The sequence below is a fragment of the Paramisgurnus dabryanus genome, chromosome 24 (assembly GCF_030506205.2).
Source record: "Paramisgurnus dabryanus chromosome 24, PD_genome_1.1, whole genome shotgun sequence".
In the NCBI taxonomy this organism is placed as follows: domain Eukaryota; kingdom Metazoa; phylum Chordata; class Actinopteri; order Cypriniformes; family Cobitidae; genus Paramisgurnus; species Paramisgurnus dabryanus.
In genome coordinates, this window is record NC_133360.1 from 7,296,641 (window position 1) to 7,313,244 (window position 16,604).

At 36.2% G+C, this 16,604-nt stretch overlaps 1 protein-coding gene across 1 annotated transcript; it reads right to left on the reverse strand.

Moving 5' to 3' along the window:
- Positions 1-4,941: 4,941 nt before the first annotated feature.
- On the reverse strand, positions 4,942-16,526 carry nol8 (nucleolar protein 8). Its single transcript, XM_065244502.1, has 17 exons — positions 16,454-16,526; positions 15,777-15,932; positions 15,641-15,703; positions 15,480-15,558; positions 15,254-15,404; positions 15,098-15,166; positions 12,478-14,067; positions 10,237-10,398; positions 10,031-10,153; positions 9,857-9,947; positions 9,643-9,772; positions 8,382-8,468; positions 6,996-7,312; positions 6,759-6,894; positions 5,867-5,928; positions 5,632-5,714; positions 4,942-5,163 (listed from the first exon to the last, which is right to left on the reverse strand). Exons 2-17 carry the CDS (start codon positions 15,895-15,897, stop codon positions 5,104-5,106), a joined length of 3,324 nt encoding a protein of 1,107 aa, XP_065100574.1. The 5' UTR covers positions 15,898-15,932; positions 16,454-16,526; the 3' UTR covers positions 4,942-5,103.
- Positions 16,527-16,604: the final 78 nt, after the last annotated feature.

Below are 16,604 nucleotides of genomic sequence, written 5' to 3' on the forward strand. Positions count from 1 at the left end.
TTATATTTTTTGGCCATTTATTAAATGAAAGCAACTTTGTTACATAAACCATACTAACTAATTTGTACAAAAGGAATAATTGTCAGTTTTTACTGAAGTACATTTACACATTGTACTTTTTCTCGTTTCCTCAAAGCAATATAAATCAGTGGTTCTCAAACTTTTTCCACGTGCGGCCCCCCTTGTGTACCGTGCATTCCTTTGCGGCCCCCCCAAAGAAAATTTATGACAAAAAACTGTTCTAAAATTTAACATTTTATTTAAACAAAACATATTTAGTTATACAAAGTAGTGCTGTTGGTTAGTAGCCTTATTTTTTTAGGTTTAATTACACAGAATTCATTATAAATTAATGTATTTTATAAAATGTCATAAAATAGGGGCCCCCCTGGCCCCGGACCCCAGTTTGAGAACCACTTATATAAATTATACATTTTATCAGCATGTGTGTTCACTTGAAATCAAACTCATGGCCTTTGAGATGCAAACTAAATGCTCTGTGAATTCCCTTCTGAAAAATCCATCGAAGTCCAGCAAAAACTGCTAGCTGGTTTTCCAGCCTGACCAACTACGCCCAGCTTAAAAAGTGACCAAAACACAGCTAGACCAGCTTGCGACACCATCAAAACCAGCTAAAACCAAGCTGGGACACCAGCTAAAACCAGCTCATGCTGGTCTTAGCTGGATTTTTCAGTAGGGTAAGGCTACACAAATGAAGCACACAAGCTTATTTATCTATATTTTATTGTTAGTTTTTAGCTTTAGTAGAAACAGTTTGTGTTTTTTTGTCTGCAAAAAGCTTTTACACCACAAATGTGTGCTAATAAACAAACGCAAACTATATTTCTGGCTCTCACGATTGTTTTGAGAGTGCAACTAGATCCACCCGTATAGTGACACACCCCTTGATTCATGTTAGAGCCCTTGAGCTAGTAAATCCTAACTTGTATAAACAAGCATGTTGGAATGTAACTAGTTGTAGCTTCAGCTGACAACTTTTCCATTTTCATTTTGTGCCAAACACACTTTTTTGGTAAAAAAAAAAAATAAGTAAGATGTTTTGGTTTCTAAAAACAGACTGTGTGCATTCCTAACGTGATTAACCGAAAAAACAACCAGCCAATCAGAGAGCAAGAATGGCCATCGATGAAGGTCCCTCACATAAGCGTCGACCAATCACGTAACAGGATGAATGTAAACAGTAATGGCCGTTTCTCAACGCGAAGGCTGCAGCCTCCGGAGGTCGCATTTGTAGGCTGCATACGTCTTATTTCAGAATATTAACAGTTATAAAGTTAATTATTACTTTTAGTTAATCGTAAGTTGTTGTAATATGCTCGTGACTTGGGAATGTAATGACTAGTTGGCTTAAAGACATATGCAGACCTCCGTAGACTGCAGCCTTCGGATTGAGAAACGGTCTATCGCATTCGCTCGATCCAAACAAGGGCTCTCACAGAAGTCAGAGGGCCGAATGGGGTGGGATTTGAGGAACAGAGGGAGGTGTGTTTACAGCTGAAAATTATGGAAAAGTACAGGCTTTTGACAAAGAGTAAAGACTCTTTGAATGGTGATTCGTTGCAAAGCAAGTGCACGTCTTACGCAAGAACTGGTAACAATAGAAAACACGTTTGCTTTTTTTAATATAGATTTAGAGTTTTCAGTAATGTTTCATGGCATTATTAACTTTTATTCAGACGTTTCAAAATGTGAACTGTAGGTCTTATCAACACAACCCCCTCTGTTTACACTCGCTGGCATGTGCCGTGTGTGCATGTCATCCGGGGGGAGGGGCCGTTCTTCTGGTCGGCCACGTGACCTTGCCTGAGGTCATGCGGACTATGCAGGACTTCAAAGTACTACTTGTAAATACTGCATTCATTTTGTTTGCAAAGAAATAACCCTCCCTTTGTTATTCATTTTTTTTTCTTCAGTTTGTTTAAGCTCATGAGTTGAATTATAATAAAGATTATTATAAATATTAAAGTGCCTGTATCATGTCATATGATACCGAAGACAAATTTAAACATTAAACAGTAGATGGACCATCCCTATGTTTAAATTCGAAGACATGGCATGTCTTCAATATTTGATTTGGTTTAATGTAAACCATTCTTTCTGTGACTTTACGTTGGGTGTCAGATCTTTTTCTAAAAGTCAAGGTACCTGCGGGAATCGAAACTGATTTGGTGTCATATGAAAACCACCTTAGAAACCACCTACCATGTAATGGTGCTTTCATATAAATGTAAAATGCAGAACATATAATTGTAAATATTTTATATCCAATCACATTAATGATCCAAATCAGACAATGCACCAGCAATTTAGTGTAAATCCTGCAGTTGTGGTCTTGAAAAAATTCCAGAGACCCCCAAGTCTGAGACCAAGACCATCAAAAAATGGTCTTGCAACAGCACTGCAAAAAATGACTTTCTTACTTAGTATTTTTGTCTTGTTTTCAGTAAAAAATATCTAAAAATTCTTAAATTAAGATACATTTAGATACAAAATATTTTTCTTTAAGTGAATAAAACAAGCAAAAAAAAAAAAATTCTATAAGAAATATTTTCTTGAAACAAGTTTACTTTTTTCATAAACACTTAATTCAAGAAAATCTTTCTTATTCCATTGGCAGATTTTTTTTGCTTGTTTTAAGCACAAATTCACTTAAATTTTATATTTTTTTGTCTACAAACTAGACTTTTTTTCCTAGTTCATTTTGCTTATCAAGAAAATACATCTTAATTTCAGAATTTTTGATATTTTTACTGACAACAAGACAAAAATACTAAGTAAGAAAGTAATTTTTTGCAGTGAGGTCTTACTACAAAACTACTCTGTAGTGGATAAAGGTACTTTAAACTATAAAAAGTAAAGAAAGAAATGGTTCTTCTACGGCATTGCTGTGAACCTTTATCTTCATTTTAAAGAGGACATATCATAAAAATCTGACTTTTCCATGTTTAAGTGCTATAATTGGGTCCCCAGTGCTTCGACAAACCTAGAAAATATGAAAAAGACCAACCCAGTAACTTAGTTTTGGTAAACCATTCTTTGCGAAAAAATAGCTCATTTGAAATTAGGCTCCCCTTGTGATGTCAGAAAGGGATAATACCGCCCCTTAATCTGCACTATCCAACCACGGCGAGAGAGAGATAATAATTGACAGCACAATTGATTTTAATTTAAACAAACCACCATTATGGTGATCAGTTTTTGCATTTCATCAGCTCATTTGCATTTTAAGGGACACACCAAAAAACTTTTTTTGCTGACATCTACAAAGTGGTAATTTTAACATGCTATAACAAATTGAACTTCATATAAATACTTTTGGGACACCAAAGATTTATTTGACATCTTAAAAAGTCTTGTAAAATGTCCCCTTTAAGCACTTTTATTTTTAAAAGTGTATCATGGAGGGGTTGGCACTTTTATTTTACATAAAAAATATCACCCAAAACCGTCAATATGTCTTTTGGCAATAGTCAGGTAAGTACCCACAACAATCGGCTAGCACAGGCGCTTCCAGTTTGATCGCTTGTACAGCAATGCCAGAAAACAAAATAAAAATTTTCCCTAGCAACAGGAAGCGGTAACTAAAGTTTTTGTGATGTCACAGCAGCTACCCTCAAGGGCTAGAGACACCCGCTGTGACATCACAGCGAAACCGGAAACCACAGCGTCCTGTTTATACGCAGAACACAGTGTACATGTGTATGACCCAGACCTGAGGATGTGATGCTTTGCATAAAATGATCAAAACCATCGTCAATTTCGTACAGTCAATGCAACTGCTCACTGTTGTTATCACTTATATATTTATACATGTTTAACAAAACATATATGTTACCGTATACCTCACATACTAATAAAGAGTTAGGTGGCACAATGCAATCTACTAACACAAAAACATGTGTCTTATAGAAATGATACAAAAGTGCTTCATAAAATGACCTGAAAGTTTAAACCAATTCAATTACAATGGTACAAGTTTAATAACACTAAATGACAACCCATGTATAAACAGAGATGTAATATAAATAGCTGGATGGAGTCAAACAGTCCCTGTTGATTTAATAAGAGTTTCGTAAGCGGACAGAAATAATAGTGTGACATTTTTGCCACTCGAGGATGAAAAGGTTTCAAATTCATTGCACAGGCCGCACTAAAATCCTTTTGTTGCCAACTCATGTGACTTAATGTGTAACTACTAGTTATTAAAACACACAATAAATATTAACAAATCATTGAGTTAAATTTTAAAAGATTTAGATGCATGGTAGTAAACAATCTCAACCAGTGACCACTTTTAGACTCTTAAATGTACATTTTAATATAAAATACATGCCATGCTGTTTCTGAAATGGTGTATAAAAGAGTAAAGAATATAAAAGGATTAACTATCTAAACTATTAAAACGGACAGTTTCTGCAACACTGTTTGTATAGATGCAACCCATGTTTTGCACACTTAAAACTGGGTAAAGGAATACGATATCACAAGTCGTGAAAGGTCTTGTTTAACCTAGATAGTCTTTCACAGCAGTTAGTGGAAAGTGCTTGAGTCGGCAGATAAAGTGAATTTCACACTTTAGCAGTCGATTATCAGTTACATACAACAGAGTGGTAAACTAAACCAGGCGGAGGAGATTGTTGTCTTTTGTCTAAACCAGTTGTTTTCACATCAACTGTTCACACCATCTCACCACATCTTCTGAGAAACTACAGCGAGATGCATGCGTCATTTTAACGACACAAAACTGGTTCTTACTAATCGAGCAAAATGAATTATTCGCTCGCTCTTCTAAAAAAAATCCTTGACTTATGTTGTTGATTTCTAAAACAGCTGCTCTGTGGGTTGACGTGGTATGAAAAAGGAAATGAAGAATGAAAACAAATGCATTCGTGTGGAAAACACTGGCACAGCACCACCTAGTGTTAGAAATAAACATTTATTCCTTTTCAAGATAAATGTTGCAAGTGATTATGCATTCAGATTTGTTATTTGTAACAATAAATTACAGCAATGCAAAACAAAATATAACTAAATGCAATAATTTTTGCAAAAACAAGATCTGTTCTGAAAATGTATAAAAAATTAGGTTTTCAGCGATGGCCTCTGACGTCTTTTAGCATCTCTGTGTTTCTTACGACACTCCTGTTGAAAGAAATAAATGAGACTGTCTTCATGTATGTCAGGTAAAATAGTCTGATAGCTGTCAAAAGTAAAGCTCGGGGTACAGTCTGTTTTTTTTACATGTACACGAATGTACAAGCATGGTCGAATGCACAGCTTGCAAAGTATAGTTTGTTTGACCCGTACGTGTACACAGACGGTCGACGCTTGCGCATTACGACAAAAATGCACTGAATCTCCTGGGCTATATACACTGTACGTGCGCACTTATCGAAAAAAAAAATTGCATCACACACGGTCTGCATATACGTTAAAAATGGACTATACTTCGGCCTTCAAACACTTCCTCTTCTTAAACTGCACAGTGTGCGATTTGCAAGCACCACTAATATAAAATCTTTAATGTAAGCCAATTTTTATTATTATCACATTTCAAATTAGTTAGTTCAAAATATGTTGAAATTTTTAATAATAAAGCCTTTTGCTTACCGCTTTAAGTGACTGTCTCGTTTCTTCCCAGGCTTCTCTCTGCTCTATAAGTGCAACACTTCTACAGAACATCCCAGGCCCATCTGATAAAAACACATGATTTAAATAAATAAATAAAATATAAGGACGACACATGATTAAAAAATGTACCGTCTTTAAAATTAGCTGTTACTGATTTGGTTATACAAAATAAATACATTTTAACATAAATCAAACGCCATTTTGATTATCTCACCTTTTAACCGTTCATCGTCTTGGTGGAAGAAGAAAAACGCCTTTTTTAATGGAGTTGGTTCTCTGTACAAACACATTAGAAAGAGCAGAATTCAATCGGTTCTTTCAAAAATACCTAAATTAATTCATTAAAGGCGGGGTGCATGATCTCTGACAGCCAATGTTAATATTTGAAATCACCTAAACCAACCCCTACCCCAATAGAATCTGGACCTTCTTTTGATAGACTTGTCCCACACGGTTTTGGTACTCGGCCTGCCTTTACTGACTTTTTAAAAAATCAAGCACCCCACCTTTAAGGCTAAACAGTAAGGCTGTGTATCAGCAAGAATCTTGCGATACGATACATATCACGGCACGTAAGTTTTGATGCGATATGTTGAGATACATTGCGCTGCGGTATAGCGATGCAATGGCATACTTCTTATGTTAAGAATATAATATGATATAATAGATAATAGATATTGATATTGCATTTTTGATCATCGATACAGTATTGTCAAACAAATTATATTATGATACTCAAACTTATCAGTATTTTCTTACTCCCCTACTGGACAGCATTTTTATTACTGTGCATTCACACCGTCACCATCGAGAACGTCCAAATGACTGGACGTCATTCATTAGCAATGAGAGCCGGCGTTGAGCTCCGGCGATCAGTGGCACCCCGCGTCATGTATGGTATGAGCGTCGAGAAGAGTTCAAATCAGCTCAACTTTATAGTAATGAGTTATGACGCGTGAGCGAGCTGCCTGTGGTAAGATGGCCGCCAACTGCAGACGTTCCACTCAATTGGCCAGCAGCGCGGGCGAGACATTTAGCCTTTATACATATCTATGGTGTGAAAGCACAGTTAGAGTACTGTACTAGAACCAAAAGCAAAATATTACTCTGTGGTTTTGCTGGAAGTTAATTGGTCCTGCTCGACCTCGTCCACGCCCTCCTCATCTGAACTGCTGTCCTGGAAACGAGGATCCACTTGCCAGGAGAACTTTGCCTCTTTCAGTGTTTCTACTTTATACTCATCTGAATAGTTTCAAATACAAGAAATGTTAAATGTGGCATAACACAAAATATTATAATATTGCCTAATATAGGAAAAAATATTTAATTTAACAACAGTTCACCTGTTTTGCTGGTTGACTGGCTGGGTGCATCATCTCCAAAGAAAGAGAATTTAAATCCACCCGATGCATCTTCACAGGTTTGTGCGTTTGAAGTAAAGGACAGCTCCGTAAATGTATCGCCTTGTGTTGTTTCATCTTCCGGATCTTCGTCTTCTTTATCCCACGAGACCTTTTCAGTTTCTGTTTCAGCCTCGTCTTGATCGTCTTTGGATGTCCCGAACACATTTTTAAGGTCCGCCGAAACGTCAAAGTAAATCTCTTTGGAAACTTCAGGGAGTTTTTCAGCCTCCTCGCGTTTTTTCCGCCTCGCTGCTTTGCTGTGCGAAAACGTTGAATAAATGTTAAGTAAACGTTGAATAAAATTAAATGTAAAATAAACGTTGAATAAAATTAAATGCTAAATAAACGTTGAATAAAATTAAATGTAAAATAAACGTTGAATAAAATTAAATGCTAAATAAATGTTGAATAAAATTAAATGCTAAATAAACGTTGAATAAAATTAAATGCTAAATAAACGTTGAATAAAATTAAATTCTAAATAAACGTTGAATAAAATTAAATGCTAAATAAACGTTGAATAAAATTAAATGCTAAATAAACGTTGAATAAAATTAAATGCAAAATAAACGTTGAATAAAATTAAATGCTAAATAAACGTTGAATAAAATGAAATGCTAAATAAACGTTGAATAAAATGAAATGCTAAATAAACGTTGAATAAAATGAAATGCTAAATAAACGTTGAATAAAATTAAATGCTAAATAAACGTTGAATAAAATTAAATGCAAAATAAACGTTGAATAAAATTAAATGCTAAATAAACGTTGAATAAAATTAAATGTTAAATAAACGTTGAATAAAATTAAATGTTAAATAAACGTTGAATAAAATTAAATGCTAAATAAACGTTGAATAAAATTAAATTTTAAATAAACGTTGAATAAAATTAAATTTTAAATAAACGTTGAATAAAATTAAATTTTAAATAAACGTTGAATAAAATTAAATTTTAAATAAACGTTGAATAAAATTAAATGCTAAATAAACGTTGAATAAAATTAAATGCAAAATAAACGTTGAATAAAATTAAATGCTAAATAAACGTTGAATAAAATTAAATGCTAAATAAACGTTGAATAAAATTAAATTTTAAATAAACGTTGAATAAAATTAAATTTTAAATAAACGTTGAATAAAATTAAATTTTAAATAAACGTTGAATAAAATTAAATGCTAAATAAACGTTGAATAAAATTAAATGCAAAATAAACGTTGAATAAACAATAAATAAACAATATCCTGAGGTTGGCATTAGACTACAGCTTACTAAAGGAAATGCACACGATCGTTGAGTACGATCCAGAGATGAGTTTACTTAATACCTTTCTTTCACCGCTGGTTGCTTTGTATTGCCCTCAAAAACTGCATGTTCCTCACGTGTTGGGTCATAATGGAGGGCCGAAACGTCTCTGAAACACAAAATAAAAGAAATAGATTTAAATAAAGAAAATGGCCACCTGTAAGACTGCAACATTGTAATAGCCAGAGGCGGACAATTTTTTTTTAACCAAGTGCATTATCAGATTTATTCTGCATATCAGAAAAAGAGACATTTTTGATTTAAATTTATATATAAAAAAAGTTTAAAAAATGTAGGGCTGCAACTGTTATTAATCGCGACTAATCGATTGCAGGATAAAAGTTTTGTTTACATCATGTGTGTGTGTGTAATGTGTATAATAATTATGTATAAAAAATACACACACATGCATGTATATATTTAAGAAATATTTACATGTGTATATGGATTTTTATTTATGTATAATTTATATGATATATAATTATAAATACTTTATATAAATAGATTTTTTTTCTTTAAATTATACATATGTGTATATTTATATTTAAATAATTATTATACACAGTACACACACATATATGATGTAAACTAAAACTTTTATTCTGCAAACGATTAGTTGCGATTAATCATTTTGCAGCCCTAAATATTTTGTCCGTATGCAGTTTATGGCAAAGTATTCAGTAAGCAGTAAATAAGAGATCAGTTTCTGTCAGTCTATAGCTGCGTTTCCATAAAATATTAGCGATAAATTTTAGCGTTATTTTCAAAAAACTACGCGAAATGACGATGTTTTCATTAACCAATGTTATGCGACTAAAACATTTTTTTTTTTTGCAATACGTCATTCCAAACACCATGGTGATGGATGTGTTCAAATTCATACGGTGGTGCCACGTAGACCAATATGCGGGTGACATTAAAACACAGCAAAAGTGACTCGAAAGCATACAGTGCAATCAACTCCCGAATCGCTCTCGATGTATTTTAATGTCATGCGCTTGTCGGTTAAAGCCGAACAAACAACTTCTGTCTTGTCATCCAACCAAACATATCGCGACATTTTAAAAGAATAATCATGTGACTATTACGCACTTCAGGTGACCTGTATATGCAAAACTATATTGTAGTTTTGCGATATATTCCTTATATTTGAATTAACGTAAGTTTTTGCAAAATTGCTTCCATTGGGGGCATTTTCAATTTGCGCAATTTAAAGGGTAATTGAAACGCAGCTCATGTTTGACCATGACTAATCTTAATAAGAAATTCAGATTTATTCATACTTAAACATCTTGGTCTTCACAGGTTCTCTTGCTTTAATGCTGGTTTTTAGGACGCTCTGGAGAATATCAAGCGTTTTCTTTTTCTCCTCATGAAGTTCGTCCTCCGTGTGCATCGCTGGACTCGGTCCATCTGAATCAGAAGTTGTGAAAGGTAAAGGTTCGATTTACATTTACGCTCTTAAAAATATCTTGGTGTCATGAGATCTTTAATGACCTTCATCTTCTTTCTCATTGTCACTTTCCAGAAACCTAGAATCCATCTGAAATCTTGAATCCGTTCCGAATCTCGACTGCAGTTGCATGAGCTAAAAAAAACAAAATACTGAATAAAATTCAAACATTTCAAGTATGCTGTAATACGAATTCCTCCATCCTGAAGGAAACAAACCTTCTGACCAGCTTTGCCCTCAAATTGAGGCTTGATCTGAAAGCGATCGCTCTCATCATCGTCATCCTCATCTTCATCATCACTGCTGTCAAACAGCTTGCTGCCGGCAGGTTTTTTGTTCGACTGTAGAAACAAAACGGCAATAAATAACAAGAACTGGTTGTGAAGATAAACAACTGCTCATTTGAATCGTGGTCAATATCTGCCTTTTCTTTCAGGTCTTCTTTTGTGGTTTCCAGATCTTCAGGATCAGATTCTGAATCACCCTCGAAGAGTTTGTGTTTCTGGCTTGCCGTTTGCACGTCTGGAGTATCGTCACTTTCCTCATCTGAATCAAACACAATGTGTTTGGCTCTGTTTGCGTTGTCCTATAAAGTACACATAGATAAAACATGCACAAAATAAATACAAACACTTGTACAGCCTTCATATTTAAATAGGCATCTATCCGTGTATAGATCACAGGTCCACCTAGATCCGAAAACCGGAGATCTAACCCGAGTGGGTTGGGGTGTAAAAGTTTCACGTGTGTTGGGTATAATATTAGCGGCATTAGCTCTCGAGTAATTTAAAATAAATGTGTTTTTGCTGAACAGACCCGAGAAGACCCAAACTAGCTTGCGTGTGTGCATGGAGTCCTTTTCCAACCCCTCCTCTGTTTGCTAAGAGCGTTTGCAACGTTGTGTGGCTGACGGTAGGTTAATTTTCATTGAGCCAGACCTGTCAATCAATTTTGAATGCACATTTTAGCGTTAACCTTGGTGTCAACGTCAGATAACAAAGGAAAATAGACGGAGCAGCGGGACAAAAGGGTTGCAAGGCCACCGGGGTTTCTTTCTGTCTGACTGGTGCGTGCGGGGCTGCAGACTGCACACACGTCGGTGCCATTTACATTTGGGTCTAGTCGGGCTGTTGCCACTGTGCTCTAATTTTCTCGGGTTTGTCCCTGGTCTTACAAATATATATTTATTCACCTCGGGTTCAGGTGAAAAGTGATTCGGGTCATTTCAGTTACATTTTGTTGGACCCGAGAAGCCCTCTAACTCAGACGCAAAAGCCACTAAACGGCACCTTAAATATGAGATAATGATATTTACCAAATGCTCTTGGCACGTAATATACGTTCATCAAATACCTTTGCTTAAAATATGCTTAACCCTGGCCTCCAGCCATTCAGAAATACCGCTTTGTTGGCAGAATCCATTAAGAAGAGTTTGATAAAAAATGCTTATTTACAAGAAAACATGACGCACTTAGGGACCAATCACACCAAACGCGTTTTAAACGCTTGGAAACGCAAGGTGCACTGCTTTTTTTTGTCACTTTAGGGGCCGTTCACATATCGCGTCTTTTGTGCGATTAAGTTAATTATTTCAAATGTAGGCGCGTGGTATGCACGCTCATAATGGAAGCAGCGCGGCCACGGTGTGACGTACTCATTTTTTCCAGAAAGACGCGAATGATGTCAGGAGCTTTTCTGCTCTCAGTGCTCCTTCAAAAACGCGTGCTGCGGCAAAAAAACGCACCAAATGTGTGGCATCGCGTTACTCGTTTTAGATTACTTGCGGGATTTAAAGGAACAGTATGTAGGATTGTGGTCAAAACTGGTATTGCAATAACAACAAAACTTGTGGCTAAAACTGGTACTGCAATCTCACAACTGGTGGCCAATAAACAAAATGACAACATAAACATCAGTTGAGGGCTGCAACTCCACTTTTTAAATGACAATATCCTGGCCGGACCACTGTTGTCAGTGATACAAGTATTTAAAATGAAAATTATTTCTTAATGTCTAGTGACATATCAGGGCCATTTTATGATTAATTGATATACATTTCTTACATACGGTTCCTTTAACTGCGTGTCATGCAAATTTTTCGCTCAACTTGAATATTTTCAACTTGGGCAAAGAGGCGTTTGAGGTGAATAGCTAGTGTTTTCGCGGCAAATGCGCTGCCCATATCGGGTCATTTGCATCGCCCCACGCGAGAATGCATCTGATGACGTCTTTGCATTGACTTTGTATGTAATCTGCTCTCACAAATCGTTGAACTCGCGTTTGGTGTGTAACCTCCATAATGCGCACTGTCCATAGAAAATCATAAAAAAAGGCGTCTGCAACTGCCATAAGCGCGTGTGGTGTGATCGGCCCCTTAGAGGGTTTTGCATCTGCTGCTGGGAGATTAGCTGACCCACCAACTTGACTAGGCTGGAAAAAGTGTCCAAAACCACTACACTAGCTAAAACAAGGCTGGAAGACCAGCTAAAACTAGCCTTAGCTGGTCTTTTCAGTAAGAATTGCTTTCCTATGATGAATCGCTTTGCTGTGACAAGTCACTTTAGAAAAGCATCTGCTAAATGTGAAAGAAAGACAAACTGACCGAGCGTAAATGATGATTTCCTCTTAACATGAATCAGGTATTTTGTCGTAGGTCACCACTCACCACATTAGACAGAGCGCCTTGTATCAGTTTCTTCTGTTGTTCGGTCTCTTTCTGTCTCTGCTCCAGAGCAGCGAGACGTTTTTGGTTGTCCTGTAGTTGTTTCTGGGCGTCCGGGACGGTCGGGTGAAGAACCGTGGGATGTGAATCAACTTTCTTTGAAATGGCCTTCAGCTGAGTTCTGGAGGTATCATCCTCATCTCCGGTCTCTGAATCCTCACTAGATGAGCTACTGCTGGAGGAACTTGGAGGGTTCGTCTTTTTGGGTACCTGTTTAACTGCATCCACAGTCTTTTTCTCATCTGTCCTACTTACCGGATGGTTGGATTTTGTCAAATGATTTGTTTTCACCGAAGTTGTTTTAGAGGAGATGACATCATCTTGATTATCTTTGCCGTCTTCATCCTCAGTGATTTCTGATTCTTCACTGGAAGAGTCATCTGATGAAGAACTCGAGTCGGAGACTTTGTCCACATGTATGTTTGCGCTTGTGGACGGCTGAACTTTCGTCAAAGTATGGTTTGGAGACAGTTTTAGGTCTTGTTTTGTTTTTTTGGCACCCACGGTTGAGTTATGGTCTAAAGTCTCTCCTGTCCTTTTCAGGCTGGGTTCTGAAGGACCAGATGAAGAAAATCCAAAGAGATCTTTCGTTCCAATGAAAGCAGGAAGAGATCCGGTGCTCATCTGATTTTTCTTCTTCTTCTTTTCTTTTTCAGGTGTATCGTCCCCAAGGATGGATGCTAGAATATCTTCTGGGTTATTGCCTTTGCTTTTGTTTGATACACTTGGTTTCTCTTTGGGTTCTTCTTCTTCTTCTTTCTTTTCATCATCTGACATCACCTCTGCATTTTTAGCTAGTTGTTCCAACTCTGCAAAGGAAATATCTAATCGGTAACAGTTACCTATCATAGCTTCATATTCTGAATCTATGCTATCATCATCATCATCATCTTCTTCATCGGAGGCTTCATTGCTACTACTGAAAGGCTCTGCGTTGGCTTTTCTAGATTTCATTTGGGATTCTACATCCTGGGATTTTTCTGCACAGAGGGTTTTCCTCTGAATGAGTATCTCATCCGTGTCCGCAGAATCGTACTCTTCGTCGTCTTTTGCAGCGAGCTGGGATTTCACAGCATCTCGTTCAGCTTTGCCCCACACGATATTAGACCTAACTACAAAATCATCTCCTACCACCTCTAAGTTGTCTTCATCGACCTCGGTGAAGGTCGAGGTTTTCAAACTTTCTTCGGCAACCAATCTCCTGATTTCGTCTTCCGAATCATCATTGTCAAACACACAAACTGATTTTTTAACACACCTTTGTTTTTCGTTAGCATCAAGTCTGTTTTGTTGGATGACCGCGTTTTTGTTTTCAAAAGCAGATTTGGTGTATCTGCTAAGCAATGCACTTAAGTCTTGTTTGGGTTTTTTAGGGCACGGTTTCTGCTTCGGAAACTCTCCTCTTCTTTTCTTACTGATTTCATCATCTCCACCCGAAATCTCCCACGTTAGCTCGGACACCGGCGTGACATCGTCTTCGGCCTCCAGTCTCTTGATGTTGTGGCAGTGTTTGGATGGATCATACTTGAAGACGTTCTTAAAGTTAAGGATAAATATTGCATGGAGAACAGTTAAAACTGCACAATTGGCTGCATGCTTAAAGGATTAGTGGAAATCCAGATAATTTACTCACCACAATGTCATCCAAAATGTTGATGTCTTTTTTGTTCAGTCGAGAAGAAATTATGTTTTTTGAGGAAAACATTCCAGGATTTTTCTCATTTTAATGGACTTTAATGGACCCCAACACGTAACAGTTTTAATGCAGTTTGAAATTGCAGTTTCAAAGGACTCTAAACGATCTCAAATGAGGCATAAGGGTCTTATCTAGCGAAACGATTGTCATTTTTGACGAAAAAAATATGCACTTTTAAACTACAATTTATCTTCTATCTCCGGTCCTTTGATGCGCCAGCGCGACCTCGTGTAATACGTCATCACGCCGAAAGGTCACGGATTACGTATGTGAAACTACACCCCAGTGTTTACAAGTGTAGAGAAAGAGGACCAATCCGACGTTGTTGTATGTCGAATGATACTAATTAATGTCTTTGTGTCAGTTTATTGTTTAAAGTGGTCCGCAAATGTGCATTTAATATATGTAACACCTTTCAACATCATTACGCAATTACATGAGGTCACGCTGGCTCTTCACACAGCCGGAGGAAGACGAGAAGTTGTGCATATTTTTTCTTTTTCTTGTCAAAAATGACTATCGTTTCGCTAGATAAGACCCTTATGCCTCATTTGGGATCGTTTGGAGACCGTTGAAACTCCAATTTTAAACTGCATTAAAACTGTTAAGTGTTGGGGTCCATTAAAGTCCATTAAAATGAGAAAAATCCTGGAATGTTTTCCTCAAAAAACATAATTTCTTCTCGACTGAACAAAAAAAGACATCAACATTTTGGATGACATGATCGTGAGTAAATTATCTGGATATTTTTTTTTTTAAGAAAATTGACTAATCCTTTAAGACTAAAGGGATAAATAAAAGGTACTTCTACATACAAGTGAATCTGAGACCACATCTTTCTACAAGTATAACAACACAAAAGGATATCTTCTTCTTTCCTTTAAATTTAAGGTTGAGAACAGGAAGAACCCTCCCGAATTTACTCACAACCCAATCCTGGACAGAACGGAGAAAAACAAAACCATTGTTTATAAACCAATGAACGAGCTATTTTTGCCGGAATGTTTTTGGCAATAAGCAAACCTTATGTCCTGGAATTTCGGTTCCTGGAACTGCAGCTTTCATGTGAAAGTTCTCGACGCCGGCTGTCTTGAGAGTCTCCACCACCGTCTTCTGAGGGCTGATCTTTGGGGTTTTCGCCTGCTCAACTATTTGTTGTCGTTCTTCTGCAAGTCTAAATAAATTATATTTTAAACACAAACTGTATAGTTAAACTAATATAAAGCATTAGTGTTAAAAATGTTTTTACCGATGTAGAAAGCTCTCTTTCGCCTGTTGAATCATTAAAGTTCCACCTTTCCATGTTGATTTATTTAAGACGCCTATACCTGCAAAATAAGAAGGAAACGTACAGATTGGTGTTTTGCATGCCTCTGTTATAATCACAAAATATTAAATAAATGAACATACATCGTTTGTATTCAGCATCTGTGATGTTTATGTTTACATAACCAAATTTCTTCAGAAGAGCTCCTGCAATAAATAAAAAAATATTAAAGCAAACCAGTTTTACTTATATTTGAATGAGGTTTTAACTTTAACATACCATCTTCGTCCTTCCTCGTGATGATTTCCACGTCCGACACGTCTCCAAATTTTCCGAATCTGTCTTTGAGGTCCTTTTCGGATACGGTGTGGCCGAGACCACCAATGTACAACCGCTTCATAGTCAGATGTCACACAAGTAACCCGTTCTGAGGACCTTCAAAACACACATACAGAAGTTGCCAATAATACAAGTAAAAAGTACATGCATTTATTGCATTCATATGTTTTTTTGTCTCCTAAGACTAAGTAAAATGTATTAATTATGAAAATATGGATACTTCTACTTGAGACGTTTTCAAAATCGTATTACATTGTTTCATTATAACGACTTTAATAAGTCAAAAGTTGAAAGGTCCAGCTTCAGACAGCTGAAAAACGACACATAGCAGTATTCAATATGTATAACTATTACCATTGTTTACTTTTCACATTTACACAAACCATTTTAAAAAATAAACACAGAGACGTAAATATAATCACAAATAATGTAAATTAGTTAACGTTATCTGACAAATATGGTAAACACATGAACATTTTATGATAATAACAGCAGAACATATGTATGATTTTTTAATTCTATAATTAAAAGATGTCAGATTTTCTGAAATAAAGCCTAAAATAATACATTAACGAAGAAAAAGAAACATTGTATATATATAAAAAAACACGACTTACGATCATGCCAAAGATTCACATGTACATAATGGTGCAACGCTATAATTCTTCCGCTGTAACTCTATGAACGTGATTTTCGTTCCGCTTGGAAACAGAACGCAATGGAATATACCATCTGTTAAACATTCATACAAAACGAAGAACGACATTC